General features: G+C 41.2%; 1 protein-coding gene across 1 annotated transcript in view; it reads left to right on the top strand.

Moving 5' to 3' along the window:
* Positions 1 to 19,806, top strand: part of LOC134572506 (complement C4-like) — a 52,508-nt gene that overhangs the window by 20,372 nt on the left and 12,330 nt on the right. The window contains exons 16-28 of the mRNA XM_063431505.1: positions 627 to 695; positions 1,199 to 1,396; positions 4,190 to 4,301; positions 8,572 to 8,642; positions 9,016 to 9,155; positions 9,935 to 10,147; positions 10,327 to 10,378; positions 10,865 to 10,954; positions 12,678 to 12,881; positions 13,935 to 14,010; positions 14,132 to 14,288; positions 16,139 to 16,237; positions 16,406 to 16,574. Coding sequence (XP_063287575.1) covers positions 627 to 695; positions 1,199 to 1,396; positions 4,190 to 4,301; positions 8,572 to 8,642; positions 9,016 to 9,155; positions 9,935 to 10,147; positions 10,327 to 10,378; positions 10,865 to 10,954; positions 12,678 to 12,881; positions 13,935 to 14,010; positions 14,132 to 14,288; positions 16,139 to 16,237; positions 16,406 to 16,574 — 1,650 coding nt within the window. The remainder of the gene's footprint in view (positions 1 to 626; positions 696 to 1,198; positions 1,397 to 4,189; positions 4,302 to 8,571; positions 8,643 to 9,015; positions 9,156 to 9,934; positions 10,148 to 10,326; positions 10,379 to 10,864; positions 10,955 to 12,677; positions 12,882 to 13,934; positions 14,011 to 14,131; positions 14,289 to 16,138; positions 16,238 to 16,405; positions 16,575 to 19,806) is intronic.

Raw genomic sequence — 19,806 nt, 5'->3', positions numbered from 1 at the left:
AATTTGGCCTTAAATTTGAAATTTCCCGACCAACCTTCCTTATACTGTGGCCGCCGGGAGGAAGGAAGTGAGGTCCTGGGTGACCGACTTTGGAAAACAGATTAACCCCTGGTGGTAAGAGAATGCCCAGACAATGTTACAGTGGAGACAGTCTTACCTTTAGGGGTTAAACTGTTTTTTAACCCTGAGGTTACCTCCAGCAGCGTTTACAGCTGACACTCTCAGCCAATCAGTGACTCCCTATTCACAAAACTGGCTTGCAAAAGCTACATTTCATTTCAGACCAGTTTAGCTCCTCCAGAGAGCCTCCTGGCACCATAGCAACTTCATCTAGATGAAGTTGTTTTGGTAGTTGGAGTGTTCATTTAAAGATGGCTGCTTCTACCAAGAGCAAAGGTAAGCCAGGAAATGCACTAAAAAAAGGCAGCATTTCCTTTTATAAGAGCACATACATTTAATTTTTTGTGATTATTATTATTCCTTTTTGCAGTTAATTCTCAGTGTGTCATATCTTGATATGTTGATTTGGGTTTCTATAGTAAATGCTTTGAAGCTGAAAATGATTTTGTACATCTGTCTATGGCTAACTTGTGTCTCTTTTGTTGTTACTCTGTGTGAACTTGTAGATTATGGATGCAGAGTTCCAAATCGTAAGAAAAGATCAGATGAAGCCAGTAAACTTGCACAGCAAAAAGGTAACACAAGAACAAGTTTAACAAAAAAGTGTAATTCAATCAAAAAAATAGTTCACTAAAAAATATAAAAATTTTCACAAAAAGTACTGTAACCTACAGTAGCGAAATCTTGGAGGAATTCAGAGTAACTCAGATCCTCTGCACTATGGAATGCTTAATAAATTGAATTCCTGGTTTTAAGAGGTCTTCTCAAAAGAGCTCAACTTTGGAAACAAGCAGCAAATTACAGGTTTGAACCTGGTGGGTTTATTGTTAAAGATTTATTCTCTGTTCACGTTGGTGTATAGTGAACAATTTTTGTTTAATTTTCGTTGATCAGCTGTATATACAAAATCTCAGCGGGTCAGAATTTTGGACTCACCCAGCGTGCTTCAACTTCATTTTAAATGTACCTCTTATATTATGCTTTCATCCTAGATCAAAAGTCTTCATACTGGTCCTTAAATACGTTCCATAATGTGTTGTCAGATGAGTATTCATAAAAATCTATCTTCCTTTTGCAGTTCGCTCCTATCCCACTGGGGAGCAGACTTGCTGTAAAGATGGGATGTCTCTTCTACCTAAAGGCATGGCACGGGATTGTAACAAGCGTGCTAGTCGTGTGCCATCTCCTGCTTGCCGGAATGCATTCCTTAATTGTTGTCTGTATGCAGAGGATCTACGCAAAACGTACAAACGTAAACCATCTGGGGTTGCAAGAAGTAAGTACAATACATCACTCCACTGATATAATATCATAGTGTAGACACCAGCACACCTTAATGTTACTACCTTTCCTCAAAAGAGACACACCACTTCCTTTCCCAATAACCTCGCCACTGGCTTTTGGAGAAGCCTTTTTGCCAGCCTCCTGCCCTGTGACTATGGCCCCTGTAATAGACTTTGGTTAAATACACCATTTGTGCCTTTTGTATGGTTACACTTCGAACTCTCGAAGCGGTTCGAAGCAGCACTTCGAACTCCCGAAGTGGTCTGAAGCGGTCAACTGGCATTTGAACACGTGGTGGCGTCCATCTTAAGCCGCAAGCACAATGAGCGGTGTTTGGTCATCGAGTGTATGGAACTCAAATAGGACACCGCTAAACACATACCTTCCAGATACCTTGTTCGGCTATTTGAATGGGAATCGAATGGCGTTAGGTGGGAATAAACTCCCGAGCGAGAGACATAAACCGAGCCTACTCCCGAACCTATATGTTCGGTATTTCATATTCTTCTTTGAATCCCCAAGGTAGACCGTGCAAAGAGCCTGATTTCCTGGAACTCTTTTTGGACAGTCATTTTGTGTGCGGTCGGTTAAAATAAGACCTCCATGGAAATCCTGAACCCCTGAACCGATCTGGGTGATTTTTGGATATGTTGTTCACCCAGATCGGGGCTATCAGGGGATATTTTATGGGGGTTCCACGAGTTTTAAATGTACTTTTGGGGTTTAATAAAAATATGTGTTTTTTCTGCCTGGAGGTAATTGAGTTAATACAGTATCTGACTCAATTATTTCCCAGACAGAGGGGAGGGATTGTATGTTTGTATATGGGACATGGGTCCCATATACAAACATGGGTCCATGTGGGAGTGTACATGTACATGGGTCCCTGTGGGAGTACCCCTTGCATGGGGAATTGCATAAAAGGCCAGTGTGACGACCAATATATGAGTTCATGTTTACCCTCAACATAGAGCCTCATGTGTGGAGGAAATGGCTGTATCTACCCTGGGGATTGCTATATCACTATACTCCTCTGGGTAATAATCACTTGCTCTTGTAAGAGCTGCCTGCTACATTCTCTGGAGTAGGAGAGGTCTACCCACTGGAAGCTGGATCCTGGTCTTGGGTACAGGGTGGGTGGAGGACGGTGAGACCCCAGCCAAGCTGTAACGGTGGAAGTGGGGACTATGGTGTTGATGGTGTCTGGTGCGGTGCTTGTGGTACTCAGTATACACTAGGAAGCAGCGATTGGCAGAGGCACCCAGTCGGGGGGGGGGAGGGGGGGGGGAGGGGCAGGCGGTCCGCCACAAGACACAACCTTCTTGCTTCCCCAATAGAGACTCATACTGCTTGCTTCCCCAGTAGAGACTCATACGGCTTCCTTCCTCACTAGAGACTCATACTGCTTGCTTCCCAGTAGAAACTCATACTGCTTCCTTCCTCAAAAGAGACTCATACTGCTTGCTTCCCCAATAAATAATTGAACTGTTTCCTTCCCCAGTAGAGACTCATACTGCTTCCTTTCTCAATAGAGACTCATACTGCTTGCTTCCCCAGTAGAAAACCATACTGTTTTCTTCCTCAGTAGAGGCTCATACTGTTTCCTTCTTCAATAGAGACTCATACTGCTTCTTTCACCAATAGAGACTCATACTGTTTCCTTCCCCAATAGAGACTCATACTGCTTCCTTCCCAAGTAGAGACTCATACTGTTTCCTTCCCCAGTCGAGAATCATACTACGTCCTTCCCCAATAGAGACTCATACTGCTTTCTTTCGCAACAGAAGTTCATGTTAATTCTGTCCACTGTGGAAAGTCACGCTGTTTCATTCTTCCCCTCTTCCCCTTCCCCAGTAGAGGCTCATACTGATTAATTCCCCAGTAGAGGCTCATACTGATTCATTCCACAGTAGAGACTCATACTACTTGCTTCCCCAGTAGAGACTCATACTGCTTCCTTCCCCAATAAAGACTCATACGGTTTCTTTCCCCAATAGAGACTCCTACTGCTTCCTTCCCCAATAAAGACTCATACTGCTTCCTTCCCCAATACACACTCATACTGCTTCCTTCCACAGTAGAGATTCATACGGTTTCCTTCCCCAATACAGACTCATACTGCTTCCTTCCCCAATACAGACTCATAATGTTTCCTTCCCCAGTAGAGACTCATACGGTTTCCTTCCCCAATACAGTCTCATACTGTTTCCTTTCACAGTAGAGACTCATACTGTTTCCTTCCCCAGTAGAGACTCATACGGTTTCCTTCCCCAATACAGACTCATACTGCTTCCTTCCCCAATACAGACTCATACTGCTTCCTTCCCCAATACAGACTCAAATTGTTTCCTTCCCCAGTAGAGACTCATAAGTTTTCCTTCCCCAACAACGACTCATACTGCTTCCTTCCCCAGTAGAGACTCATACGTTTTCCTTCCCCAATACAGACGTCTACTGCTTCCTTCCCCAATACAGACTCATACTGTTTCCTTTCCCAATAGAGACTCATACTGTTTCCTTCCCCAATAAAGACTGTTTCCTTCCCCAATACACACTGTGGCTTACTGTGCAGCTTCCTTCCCCAGTAGAGACTCATACTGCTTCCATCCCCAATAAAGACTCATACTGCTTCCTTCCCTAGTAGAAGTTCATGTCAATTATTTCAATTGTAGAATGTCATGCTGTTCATTCTCACTGCTGGGATTGCTTTCTGTCCTTGCTGTATATCTCTTTACAATGTTGCCGGTTATTCTTTGCTGACTATCCTTTGAATTTGGCTTCTTAGCTCAGGAAAATGAAGGGGATTTGGATTTTGCTGATGAATCATCCGTTCAGGTTCGTTCGGCTTTCCCTGAGAGCTGGCTATGGAGGACGATCACAGTGAACAAGAAGCACAGGTGAATTCGTCATATATTGCTCTATGTGTAAATTTAAAATGTTACATTTTTCCAGTTAGTTATTCTTATCAAGCAGTTCGGAATTTTTCTGAAAAGGGACATTTTAAACTTCCGATACAGATGGGCAGATTAACATGGTACCCAGTGGCGTACATACCAGGGTTGCAGGGGTCGCGGCTGCGACTGGGCCCGGCCCACCAGGGGGCCCGGCCGCCCCTGCGACCCGGTATGTACCCATTGGACCAGCCTCTTCTCCAGGGGGGCCCAGGAGCCGGGCACCTCAGGGCCCCTCCGAGGCTGGCCCTCATGTAACCCCACGTCCGGTCCTGCGGGCGCGCGAGGGAGCACTCTCCCCTGAGTGCTTCCTCTTCAGCTCCCTCGCGCGCCGCGTACTGTTACCGGAGCCGGAAGATGACGTCATCTTCCGACGCCGGCATCCCTACGTGGCGCGCAAGGGAGCTGAAGAGGAAGCACTCAGGGGAGAGTGCTCCCTCGCGCGCCCGCCAGCCTGCCTGCCCGCCCAGTGACCGGCCGTCCAGGAGCCCAGCAACACCACTGGACCCCAGGGAATCCGCTCAGCACTCCAAAAGGTAAGGAGGCTGGGGGGATTAAATAAAAAACAAACAAACGTGTGAGTGTGGGTGTGGGTGTGTGTGTTGGTGTGAGTGTGTGTCTTAGTGTGAGTGTGTGTGTTGGTGTGTGTGTTGGTGTGTGTGTGTTAGAGTGTGTGTGTCTGCTAGTGAGTGTCAGTGAGTGTGTTACTGTGTGTCTGTTACTGAGTGTGTTTGTGTGTGTTAGTGAGTCTGTTTGATGTCTGTTAGTGAGTGTGTGTTTGTCAGTGAGAGTGTATGTTTTGTAAGTGACTGTGTATGTATGTCTGTCGCTGAGTGTGTCTCTGTCAGTAAATGTGTGTGTCTGTTAGCTAGTGTGTATGCGTCTGTTCGTGAGAGTGTGTGTGTGTGTCTTCAGCACTTACTTTTCTCCAGCGCCAGACTCCCATGGCGCTGGGGATCCCTCTGCCTCTCAGCTCCGAATGCGCATACGCGGCAAGAGCCGCGCACGCATTCAAACCGCCCATAGGAAAGCATTACTCAAGTGAGACAGCCACTAGAGGCTGGATTAACCCTCAGTGAAACATAGCAGTTTTCGCACCGGGGCCCCATGGGTCATGTGTACGCCACTGATGGTACCCCATCGTATCGTATAGATGTATGGAAAAAGACTGCCAACAATCACATTAGTGTAAGCAATGCAACCGGCCTAGACACCAAACACTACCATTTTTACCAATAAAAAAACAATGGACTTAAAAAATGTGCTCTGCTAGCTTCAGCTTGCAATATATAAGCTACAAAATAACTTATCACATGCCCAAATAATTATCACATGCCCAGAATCTGCTAACCTGAACTACACTTCTTGAGGTTGAAAAAAAACATATTTATGCCTTAAATCCTCACTAAGCATTCACAATGTAAATATGAAAAGCTGTTTGCCCTCCATTAGGGGGCAGTTCCTTATTGCACAGCTTATATGACAACCATACGCACCCAGTCCATTTAATCTCTATGATATGGTCTGTGTGCAGAGGTCCTGTATTTTTATAGCCCTGCAATGTAAAACATAGCCATTTGCAGATACAGCAATGTTTATACCTCTAGTTGTATGGCTTATTGTACAGCTCGTTGTTTGTCTTATTATACAGCTCGTTATATGGCTTATTATGCAGCTCGTTGTTTGTCTTATTGTAAAGCTCGTTGTATGGCTTATTGTGCAGTTCGTTGTATGGCTTATTGTGCAGCTCGTTGTATGGTTTATTGTACAGCTCGCTGTTTGGCTTATTGTGCAGCTCGTTGTTTGGCTTATTGTACAGCTCGTTGTATGGCTTATTGTACAGGTCGTTGTATGGCTTATTGTGCAGCTCGTTGTATGGTTTATTGTGCAGCTCGTTGTTTGGCTTATTGTACAGCTCATTGTATGGCTTATTGTGCAGCTCGTTGTATGGTTTATTGTGCAGCTTGTTGTTTGGATTATTGTACAGCTTGTTGTTTGTCTTATTGTACAGCTCGTTGTATGGCTTATTATGCAGCTCGTTGTTTGCCTTATTGTACAGCTCGTTGTATGGCTTATTGTGCAGCTTGTTGTTTGTCTTATTGTACAGCTCGTTGTTTGTCTTATTATACAGCTCGTTGTTTGGCTTATTATGCAGCTCGTTGTTTGCCTTATTGTACAGCTCGTTGTATGGCTTATTGAGCAGCTCGTTGTTTGTCCTATTGCACAGCTCGTTGTATGGCTTATTGTGCAGTTCGTTGTATGGCTTATTGTGCAGCTTGTTGTTTGTCTTATTGTACAGCTCGTTGTTTGTCTTATTATACAGCTCGTTGTATGGCTTATTATGCAGCTCGTTGTTTGCCTTATTGTACAGCTCGTTGTATGGCTTATTGTGCAGCTTGTTGTTTGTCTTATTGTACAGCTCGTTGTTTGTCTTATTATACAGCTCGTTGTATGGCTTATTATGCAGCTCGTTGTTTGCCTTATTGTACAGCTCGTTGTATGGCTTATTGTGCAGCTCGTTGTATGATTTATTGTGCAGCTCGTTGTTTAGCTTATTGTACAGCTTGTTGTTTGGCTTATTGTACAGCTCGTTGTATGGCTTATTGTACAGCTCGTTGTTTGTCTTATTATACAGCTCGTTGTATGGCTTCTTGTACAGCTCGTTGTATGGCTTATTATACAGCTCGTTGTATGGCTTATTGTACAGCTCGTTGTTTGGCTTATTGTACAGCTCGTTGTTTGGCTTATTGTACAGCTTATTGTATGGCTTATTGTACAGCTCCTTGTATGGCTTATTGTGCAGCTCGTTGTATGGCTTATTGTGCAGCTCGTTGTATGGCTTATTGAGCAGCTCGTTGTTTGTCCTATTGCACAGCTCGTTGTATGGCTTATTGTGCAGTTCGTTGTATGGCTTATTGTGCAGCTTGTTGTTTGTCTTATTGTACAGCTCGTTGTTTGTCTTATTATACAGCTCGTTGTATGGCTTATTATGCAGCTCGTTGTTTGCCTTATTGTACAGCTCGTTGTATGGCTTATTGTGCAGCTCGTTGTATGATTTATTGTGCAGCTCGTTGTTTAGCTTATTGTACAGCTTGTTGTTTGGCTTATTGTACAGCTCGTTGTATGGCTTATTGTACAGCTCGTTGTTTGTCTTATTATACAGCTCGTTGTATGGCTTCTTGTACAGCTCGTTGTATGGCTTATTATACAGCTCGTTGTACGGCTTATTGTACAGCTCGTTGTTTGGCTTATTGTACAGCTCGTTGTTTGGCTTATTGTACAGCTTATTGTATGGCTTATTGTACAGCTCGTTGTATGGCCTATTGTGCAGCTCGTTGTATGGTTTATTGTGCAGCTTGTTGTTTGGCTTATTGTACAGCTTGTTGTATGGCTTATTGTGCAGCTCGTTGTATGGTTTATTGTACAGCTTGTTGTTTGTCTTATTGTGCAACTCGTTGTTTGTCTTATTGTACAGCTCGTTGTATGGCTTATTGTGCAGCTCGTTGTTTGTCTTATTGTACAGCTCGTTGTATGGCTTATTGTGCAGCTCGTTGTTTGTCCTATTGCACAGCTCGTTATATGGCTTATTGTGCAGTTCGTTGTATGGCTTATTGTGCAGCTTGTTGTTTGTCTTATTGTACAGCTCGTTGTTTGTCTTATTATACAGCTCGTTGTATGGCTTATTATGCAGCTCGTTGTTTGTCTTATTGTACAGCTCGTTGTATGGCTTATTGTGCAGTTCGTTGTATGGTTTATTGTGCAGCTCGTTGTTTGGCTTATTGTACAGCTCATTGTTGGGCTTATTGTACAGCTCGTTATTTGACTTATTGTACAGCTCGTTGAGAATGGGGAAAAATGGATTTACAATAACCACTACAGGAGGCTACAAAGCTGTAGTGGTTATGGTTATTGGAGTGTTCAGTCCCCTTTGCTCTCTCTTGGTTGCTATAAATTGCTCATAAGGTATATGCTAAGAAATAACTCAGCAAAAAAAAAAGTTATACCAACACCGAATGAGGAGTAGTGTTGGATCCACGGAATTCCAGTTAGTGAAATGTAAGGACCCTCGGTTACCCCGACTTATAATACACGATGGAAAATCAACCAATTTACGGTATCAGTCTCTTACAATGAAATTATTTAAATTAATTTATAATTAAACTAGGATCAATCAAATATTGGTTTTATAAAAGAGTCTGTCATAATGTTTCTCTAGGGAAACCGTTTATGTTCCGGACTCGATCACGACATGGGAGATACAGGCTGTAGGCATGTCTAAAGGAAAAGGTAAGAGACATCACTCCAATACCATACTACAGATCATTACTCTATTTAATCCCACCACAGAACATCGCCACACTACGCTGCAACAAAACGTTACTTCATTGACCCCACTGCATAATATCAATTCACTAAATCAACTCTCCACTTACTCCAAAGCAGAATATCACTCCCTTAGCCCCACTGCAGAGCGTTTCCCCACTATCCACACTGCGTATCATCTCTCCACTAAATGTTCTGCAGATCATTCATATATAATCAGAGAGAGCTTACTGGTTATTGCTTTATTTATTAACCCCTCGTTTCCCCAAATACTGGTGAAAGTAACAATCAGAAAGGACAAACAGAGCTCAGTCCCTTTACCCGTCTCCATTTACAGGTTTCTGTATTGCTGAACCCATCAAAGTAAGAGTGTTTCAGAGATTTCACATTCACATGAGAGTGCCTTTCTCCATAAAGAGATTTGAACAACTTGAGCTCAGACCGGTTTTATATAATTACGATGATAAGGAAATAAAGGTAAGGATACAGCTTCTTCACTCTCATCCACTCTGCCCTACCTGCAAACTCTACTGGTACAGAATATTGCTGTAAAAGTCCCATTATCCCTAGTCAGTAATCACACTATGCTACCTGGGGATGTGAGATTTTATGGACTCAGTGGAGAGATATGGTTGTGTTCTCCATGCTATGCTTTTAAAAGGCACACATTCCCCTCTATACAACGGACATCCCTGGCCTGAGCAGCATACATTCTGCAACGTTGACAAAACAGGGAATGTTAGTGTATTGTCCAGAAAATTACAAATATTAGGTGAAAATATAGGATGGAAAAATAGATATGCTCTGATTTGAGCTAAGATTTAAAATTCCATAGGATGTTCAATGAATAGACCCGTTTAATATTGCCGGTTAAACTCTTTCTTTCTACATTGCTCAGTTAATCCTAGATATGAATTAATGTCCTATTTCCCACATATTACTGTTCTTGAAAACGTTGTACCATGCTACACCTGGTCAAGACATTTCCTGCCAATAGTTCATGAATATATGAACGAAATACAATTTATTTGAATCCTGGAACTCCCTTAGATAGATGTCATAGCCCACCTGTTGCTGTCCACTATAGCTATATAGATAATAGTTATAGCTATAGTTATTTTATAATTTACATTAGTTGCAGAGGAGCAAGGTGACTGAACCTCGAACATCAGGTTGTTCAAGGTGACCACCTAGTTCTGCTCTATGGTCCTTACTATGGCCACTCACACAAGTCTTTATTGCTTTGCCCCATGCAGGTGAAAGTTTACATGGAGAAGGAAGACACGATCTGCACACCTAGTCTCTATGAAGAAGGTTCAGGAGGACAGATTGTGACAGTGCCTGGAAACTCTGCCGTTTCTGTCCCATTCACTGTAGTGCCCCTGGGAAAATCCAACACCGTAATTTCAGTGATCGCCTTAGCAGGAAATGGTGTCTCCGATGGTGTGAAGAAGACACTACAGATTGTGGTGAGTCGATACTATTCTAATATACTTCTTAAATTTGTTTCTTTCATTCTCTTGCTACTGTTTGCAACCACTCTTCGTGTTTATTTCCATTCCTTCCTATACTATTACATTTCCTGTTGAACTGAAACACATTCTCTCACTCACTTCACAATTAACTTTAACCTTCTCTGTCTCCTCAGAGAGAAGGTGTCTCTGTTGTTGAAGAGAAAACTTATCTCATGGATCCTAAAAGTAAGCTCTGGAATAAGATGAAAATTGATCTGGAATGAAATACAACTGTATTTCAACAAAGTCCTTTTCTTTGTCAATAAGAGTCGTCTTGATAATCCACACTTGATTTTTGTTTTCTTAGAGAGTTGTGCTTTGTGAAGCATTCACACGCTCAGTAAAGACATAGGATATAGTGGATAGATGGTTGAGTCAGCAAATTTAGTAGATACCTTGAAGGGATAGCTTTTATCTAGGTAAAGTTTGTAGAACTATAAAAAAATAAGAACAGGTTAAGTGTTGATCCACTGATAAATATAACTGTCACGATGTTCTCAAAATTTTTACTACAAACATACCATATTTTGGTTATGCCTTTCTTAATCTGCAGAAGTATTTTTTATGTGAACTCTCTGTTCACCACGCACATGAGTGATGATGCAGCTTTGGAGTGAGTTATAAAATAAACAATTTATATACTCAACCCTTAATCTTTTTCTTTTTTCTCAGACCCCGCTAGACGTTCTATCTCAATAGACGAACCTTTGCCTACAAACATGATCCCAGATGATACATTCCGTTCCACCATCAGAGTAACCAGTAAGTAGAGAAGCGTCCAAATGATGGACAGAACAAATATTTTGATATTTAATACAAAATGTTTTTCAAGAAAATGAAAAAGAAAAATAATGGTAAAATGGCAATGGGAGTGAGAAGAGAATGCTCCCTTTCTCCACGATGAATAGCTTCCATGTGACATCTTACCCCCTTGAATTGGGCAGAACAACGAATTAATGTGTATCCCAGTAGGATGAGAAATGCTCTGGGTGACTAACTCATATAACAATGGCACTGGCCCTGCTCCAGGGTAACCTCATTTGTCATTTATTTTCCCAATCAATATATAGTATAAAGGGGATTTGAATAGAGCAAATTTCAAACAACATAACTACTACAGCCCATTGTGGAGGTTATGGTGCTCTGGCACCACCCTAGGTTCAAAGTAAAACTGTTTTAGAGCAGGGTGCCCCCAACTGACACACTTAGTCTATCATTACCCTCCAAATATAGACAACATTGATATCAATAATGAAGAAATGTAAATTCTTCATTGTCAATATGACAAGCAAGAGGGCAGGCTACAGATGTCTGGGGGAGACCCTGTTTTTGTCAGGCCACTTTAAATGGTTTGTTGCAGATGATGGGTGGTGCCTATAGTCTACTAGCACTATAACCACTGCAACAGGCTGCAATGGTTATGGTGCTGTAATGGATATTGAGCTTTTAACAAAACTATACCTAAATCAACACACTTTATACACGCATTAAAGGAATACCTTAGTGCCAGGAATACAAGGCTGCATTCCTGGCACCTATCACTCCCCCTGCTTCACCACTACTTCCTGGTAAATAAAGAGTTAAATAGCCTTTATTTACTTACCTTAGTAAGCATGGGAAAGCATTTAATCAATGCTTTCCTATGGGGAAAAATCTGACGCTGGAGGTCCTCATGCAGAGCGTAAGGATGTCCGGCGTCAGATACCGGACCAAAGGTCCGTTTCCAACTAGGAAGTCCTCTAATGGCTGTCTGATAGACAGCTACTGTGGGCAGACTTAGAGCTACAATGTAAACATTGCAGCACCAGGAGCAAAATGGACACTGCACTCAGACCACTTCAATGAGATGAAGAGGTCTGGGTGCCTACAGTGTCCCTTTAACAAATTACATGTGGGAATGTTCATGCAGAAGTACAATACACTACATATATGCACTAATATATTATGTATTTTAGCCATACTATACTAATGCAATTATGCTACATATAATTATATATGCACTACATACATACAGTTTTAGTGAATGTAAATATATTTTCACACTACATACATGGATTTACAGATAAGCATATACATATACATATAATGCCAAGCATTCACACAGAAACACATACATACATCAATGCACACATTAAATTATATTTACATTCAAGAGAGGGTTTTACAAATGCTTGACAGAGTTTTACTTATGACTGCAACATCAATAGTAAATATGCACGTACTGATGGCTTTATTATCTAGTTTATATCATATGTAAGATTTAATATATGCATACCATGTGTAGCTTGTCTTACAAAACAGTTTTATTTATAACAACATTTTAATATTTGTAGAGATGGTTTTCTATGTTGAAAGCCAGGTTTCTGGGTTCTGTATTTTACATTGTGTTTCACTCTTTGCATATCCCATTGTGTTTCCGTATGATTTTTATATTTGCTCCATTTCTGCTGATTTGTAATCTTTTTCCCTGTCCTCTCACCTACAGTTGACTCGGCTATGAACACAATAAACAACAGCCTTGACATTGAAGGGATAAGTCGCTTAATCCGCGTCCCGAGGGGCTGCGCTGAACAAACCATGATTTTAACCGCACCAGGGGTGTATGCACTCCGTTACCTGGATCACACTGAGAAATGGACATTACTGTCACCTGATCGTAAAGACCAAGGTCTGGCTGTTATGAACCAAGGTGAGAGGTTTCTTAATGATCTAACACAATGTCAAACATAATTACACAACTGGTGGAAGAAGTGGGATACATAAGGCAGTTTACGGGTATATGATATCTACAAATGTTTGGATATCTATGACCCTTCCAGGCAAGGAGTACTAAGTAATTGATATGATTTGTCAGCCAGCAAATTCATAGATTAAAAGATAAACGTACTATTTTACTATATCAGGGGTCCTCAAACTCCGGCCCCCCAGATGTTGCTGAACTACAACTCCCATGATTCTCTGGCTACCTATGTAATTCAAAGAATCATGGGAGTTGTAGTTCAGCAACATCTAGGGGGGCGGAGTTTGAGGACCCCTGTACTATATGCTGCCTACAGTTGGTGGAACTAAGGTAAGATGTCAAACAGTTTACAAATGGAGGGCCCAAGGGCAATCCTGGCGCCATTATCACTACCAGGAGCTGTAGTAGTTATAGTGCCTAGACTGTTCTTTTAATGTTTTTACAGTTGGTGATGTCACAAGGTGCTGACTGTGCCACTGTTAATGGTGTCAGAGATACTTTCATTAAGCAAAAGACCAGTTTGCAACTGGATAAATAAAGTGTCACAAACTCTCTTAGATTAGAACACAGGCATTCTTGCACTGAAATACGTCATGAATGTGATATTGTTGGCATAAACTCTGGGTGGAAAATAAATATCTCTCTATGCATAGATAGTGGCTATCAGACAAGAACCACCATAGTGGTGATCCATTAATCTTTATCCTGTTTAAAAAATAAATACATCACAAAATATATTTTAAAAAAAATTAAAAATAATGCTCAAATTGTCAGGAAAATAAATTGTTGTAAAGACTAAAAAGCCCAACGCATTTCATGATGCATTTGTTCACAGACTATTGTTCTATCTCTAAAGCTTAGCTAATCATAGCAGAAAGAACCACTATATGGAGATTATAAAAATAGCGTTCCGGGTGGGTTATAATGCATAGTTTATAGGTGCTGACATAATGTAAATGTAATTTACTCTATATATGTCTATCTGGTCTTTCTTTTTAACAGGAATAACAAGGGTATTAGAGTTTAAGAAACCCGATGGATCTTATGGAGCGTGGACGCACCGAGCTAGCAGCACTTGGTCAGGGAACAAGTTCTCATCACTTTCTTATTCTTGCAAACCCACTCACCCTCTTTCTCTTTCTGTGTTTATCTTACTAAAAGTTGCTGTTTAATTCATTAATCTTTCTCTTTGTGCCCAGGCTTACTGCCTTCATTGTAAAAGTGATGTCGCTCAGCCGCAAGTACATAGACATTGATGTGAATGAACTACGCTTGTCTACGGACTATCTATGTACTAAGCAGAGAGACACCGGGGCCTTTGAAGAAATCATGCCAGTGATTCACCAAGACATGCAAGTAAGGAGACGCTAGTCAATCCCATTGGTTTCTTCCTCACTTGTATATTCAAATGACCTACTACCACTAGCCCATATTTTCAAACCAGCATCATGGTAAGGAAGGATATGCCCACTTTAAAAACTTCCCTTATACATTTATCTAAAGTTCATTTTCCCAAGAATAGTTTTCTATTTAACACAGATATCAATTTAGATAATTTTATTTTAACTTAAAAAAGGTTATAGATTGCAAAAGTTTGTAAATTGCAAGCTCTTTCGAGTGGAGTCCTCACCAACCTATAGTTCCTGTAATATTTTGTAATTGTCTTATCTATTATTGAATGTCCCTGTCAGGGTTGTATATATGGAATCCCAAAATTAACAACTTGCAAAAAATAACAAAGAAAAGTCCAAGACAAACAAATCCAATCGGGCAAAGCAAGCAAGGTCAGACAATCCAAAGATCAAATCCAGGCAGCAACGGTGAGGCAATCCAAGGTCAGGTAACAGGTATTCAGGAAAACAGGTAACAGCAGGAAGTAGCACAGAACAACTGAGCAATGAAGGCTCAGCTGTTCCAGGTTTAAATAGGGTGTCAGACGGAAGGCACACCTACTTTTGTCATTTCCTAATAATTTGTTCCAGCCGCGCTGGTCTGCGGTGTGAAACGATCGCGCATGCTTCCCAGTGTTTATGGCTGCATTATGTTTCTATGTTCTATGAAAAGAAGAAAAAACTACCACAATAAGAGGACATAGTCTTACATTAGAGGGGCAAAGGTTTAAAAATAATATCAGGAAGTATTACTTTACTGAGAGGGTAGTGGATGCATGGAATAGCCTTCCATCTGAAGTGGTAGAGGTTAACACAGTAAAGGCGTTTAAGCATGCGTGGGATAGGCATAAGGCTATCCTAACTATAAGATAAGGCCAGGGACTAATGAAAGTATTTCGAAAATTGGGCAGACTAGATGAGCCGAATGGTTCTTATCTGCCGTCACATTCTATGTTTCTATGTAATGCAGCCTTCGCACTCCCAGTCCCCCCATGTAATGCAGCCTTTACACTTCACTAAATAATTTGTAACCTGCAATTTTATATATTGGCATGTGGCTGATGAGTGGATAACTCTGTTAAATGGGCAGTAGTATTGGTGTGCCCTGTGCCTGTCCCATAATCGGTAGACAACCTGGTTTTGGATGGTTTGACATTTACCATGATCCTCCTGACTATTCTCCTCTTTATATCACTAACTTCTAATGAATGTAATAAGGGGGCTTGTGGCACCATAACTACTACAAAGTGGCTAACAATGAGGAGTCCAGCATTTGTTGTAGCACATTATGGCACAATAATAAGCTGTAGTGGTTATGATGCCAAGGCTTACCCTTAAACCTACTTTTTTTTTTTTTTAAATTCTTTATTTTTGCACACGATAGGTAAGGCAAGCATAATACAACCTTTTGGCTTACGCAGAAGCCTCAATATAAATCAAACTTATAAACAGAAGAATTGGCATCAGCCCATAAGATAAATCGTTTTATACATTCTGAACAACTTGCCTCCCATCGAGGATTTTATGTTTTTGTACAGCTATATTATCGAATTACCGTATGCTCATAGAAAATAGGCATAGCAAAAGTAACATGACCGCGTGGCTTGCGCAGAAGCCACCGTGCAAAAGATCAGAGTTGAGTATATAACATTCGATATCAGCCCATATTCCCAGCCTCAGCATGTAGGTCGTTCAACTTGCCTCCCCTCTAGAAACCTACTTTTTTATTGTCTCGTTTTTGTTTTTTCCCAGCAAATTTCAACTAGAGTGCCATCCTCCAATCGTCCCTTTACTAACTGGCCTTTTTCATTCCAGGGTGGCGTTAGTGGTACCAATGCTGAGGTGTCTCTCACAGCTTACGTTACTGTATCTCTTTACCATTCCTTGAGTGCTCTCTCTGACAGCACAAACGTAGTAAGTAACTGACTCTTACTCCTTAATAATCTATGATCTCCATCATTCTTTATTATTTTTCTTTTTTTTATCTAATTTTCCTCCATCACTCTTTTCTCCTGTTTTTCCCAATTTCCTGTTATTTCTAGTCTTTTTTTTTTATCCACTTTTCTTTGTTGCATTTCATAGAAGACCAGTATAAATAAAGCGATAGAATACCTACGTACCAAACTGAAATCCTTGACGGAACCATATCCCATCGCTACCACTGCGTATGCGCTCGCACTGACCTCTCATGATTCCGTTTTGAGAGACGAGGCCTACATGATCCTCATGTCTCACCAACAAGGAGATCCCAGTAAGTAACACAACTTGCAGACCTTTAAAGAGTTCTAAAATTGTCCAAAATGTTGGGTATATCCAAACCACAACCTATTCATACAACAACCCTAAAATTAATGCCTTTTCCTATCCCTATTCTCTGAGGATAGGAACGTTCTTTGATGTTGAAATGTTGAGGGTTTCTGTGTTCATGTGTCCAGCTCTGGTAGGCTTTCTGTAAATGAATGGCAATTGCTTTTGTATTTAAGCCTTGGTTACCTTTGTAGTTATAATATTGTGCGTGATTATTGTACATGTTTTATTCTTTAAGCAATAAAGATTATTTGGTATATGATCAAATGTGAGAAAGGCTGAACTTGATGGATGCATGTCTCCTTTCAGCTTTCATGGAACCATGAAGTAAGAATAGTTGGCATGCATCCTTTTATTTATTGATACTTTATTAGTTGCCAGTTTCCTACATTTTTACATTCTACTCTGTTTAAAGGGACATTTCTGTTTAAAGCATTTAGCTTTCTCAGTTTACAAAGGGTGCCGATTTTAATAGAAATTGACACTTTTATAAATTAACCATGTTACACACCCTGGCTGTCAATCAGACAATTGGTTCTATTACTTCCTGGTTGATTAGCTCCGTGGAGCTAAACTCAAAAGGCAGCAATTGCCCAGAGCACAGGCCTTGCAAAGACTTCTCAGTGAGCTGCATTGGGAAGTAGAAAGTCTGGGCTGGGGAAGAAGGGAAAGGCTTGCAAAGGCTACAGACAGGAGATCTACAGCTCTTGCAAGCGGTTTATAAATACACCCCAATTAAAAAATTATTAATTAAATACATGCATGTTTTTACTTGGGGTACCGTATATACTCGAGTATAAGCCGAGTTTTTCAGCACATTTTTTGTGCTGAAAAACCCCAACTCGGCTTATACTCGAGTCAATGTCTGTATTATGGCAATTTACATTGCCATAATACAGACTGGGGGCTGGCAGAGAGCTCTTACCTCTCCTGCAGCTCCTGTCAGCTCCCTCCTCCTCCGCGCCGGTCCGTTCAGCACCCCTGTCAGCTCCCAGTGTAAGTCTCGCGAGAGCCGCGGGGTCATAGTGCGGCTCTCGCGAGACTTACACTGGGAGCTGACCGGAACGGCGCGGAGGAGGAGGGAGCTGACGGGAGCTGCAGGAGAGGTAAGTGCTTCCTGCCAGCCCCCTCCACTGAACTGCCAATGCCACTGGACCACCAGGGAATGAGAGCCCCCTCCCTGCCATGTAGCAAGCAGGGAGGGGGGATGAAAAAAAATAATAATAATAAAATAATAATAAAATAATATTAAAAAATTATAATAAAATAAAAAATAAATAAATAATATAACAAAAAAATGTAAAATAATAATTAAAAAATAATAATAATAAAAATGCCCACCCCCCACCAAGGCTCTGCAACACATACACAAACACACACTGCATCACACACACTTACATTCATACACACACTGCACTCATACACACACTGCGCTCATATACACACACTGCACTCATACAAACTGCACTCATACACACACACACTGCACTCATATACACACACTGCACTCATACACACACACTGCACTCATACACACACACTGCACTCATATACACACACTGCACTCATACACACACACTGCACTCATACACACGGCACTCATACACACACACACGGCACTCATATACACACACTGCATTCATACACACACACTGCATTCATTATATACACACACTGTAAATAAATATTCAATTAATATAATTTTTTTAGGATCTAATTTTATTTAGAAATTTACCAGTAGCTGCTGCATTTCCCACCCTAGCCTTATACTCGAGTCAATACGTTTTCCCAGTTGTTTTGGGGTAAAATTAGGGGCCTCGGCTTATATTCGGGTCGGCCTATACTCGAGTATATACGGTATGTCACGGGTTCGTGAGTCTGTTACTGTTATTCCTTCAATCCTCCACTAGTCCTAATTCCAGATGTGCTGAATATAGTGAAAGTATTCCTGTTGTGTAGAGTTTCCCAATAAAATGAATGCAACCAGTCGTGTTGGGGAAAAGAAGCAATCTGAACTTTATTAGGCCACACTCGGCTTTTTATGCAGTGCCCCTAGCCTGGGGTTTCCAGAACAAAATCACAGGGGTTTCCTTCCCTCAAGCCATTGTGTTTGAGAGATAGTTTAGCTCAATTTAGGCTAATCCAATTATCTCTCAAATAGGAAAGCTTGCATACAATTTTTATATATCACAAAAATACATGAAAACAGCATAGGAAAATAATTCTGAATAGCCCCGATCTGAGCGCACAACATATCTAAAAATTGCTCAGATTGGTTTAGTAAAACTAAAGTTATGTTCGTGCAAAGTTTTGCCCGACCGGCCATGACGTGGTAGCCCAAAACAGTTCCAGAGAATTGGTCAGGCTGGCCGGTCACTTTCGGGAGTTCCATACGAACAAACTGACGAACGCATCCCCTGGCTGTTAAGAAATGAATGTTTCCCCCGTTCTCCTAGCTGGTCGAGTTGAACGGGCAGGGGTACAAGTTTCCATGGGGTTTGCAAACTCGCGTAGTTGTATACAGTTCCATGTTGTCGACGACCATGTACCGCTGCCCACGTTTGGGAGACCAAAATGGCCACCATTTGTTAGCACACGTGCGTTCGTATATACGAATGGCGGCCACCCAGGGAATGCTTGTTTTGTGGTTAACACACAGGTGTGGTCGGGGGTTATGAGGTGTTAACAAGGGACCACACAGAATCTGTTCGGTAACCGAACAGAAGGGAACCATTCCATTTGAATGCAGGGAAACATTAGACAATTATTAAGGGAACACGTACGAGGAGTCCCATCTCCCGTGACAGGGTATATCTACTAAACAGTTTTTTGAATTTACTTTTGGGGGGGGGGGGGGCAGAAGAGTGTCCCTTTAACCCCTTAAGGACACATTACATAAATATTCCATCATGATTCCCTTTTATTTCAGAAGTTGTGTCCTTAAGGGGTTAATATATTTTTTATATCAAGCATATTATTGTATTATTTTTTATTTTTTTTTAATTCTTTATTTTTGAGTGCAGAGCAAATTACAGGCATAAACACTGACTTATACAACACATGGGATCAGCATAAACGGTTAGTACGGATAGTCAAGAGATGCTGCACTATTTTTTTATTTTTTTTAACCCCTTAAGGACACATGACATGTCTGACACGTCATAATTCCATTTTAT

The sequence above is a fragment of the Pelobates fuscus genome, chromosome 9, assembly GCF_036172605.1.
Source record: "Pelobates fuscus isolate aPelFus1 chromosome 9, aPelFus1.pri, whole genome shotgun sequence".
Taxonomy (NCBI): Eukaryota; Metazoa; Chordata; class Amphibia; order Anura; family Pelobatidae; genus Pelobates; species Pelobates fuscus.
This window is presented reverse-complemented; position numbering and strand designations above follow the sequence as displayed.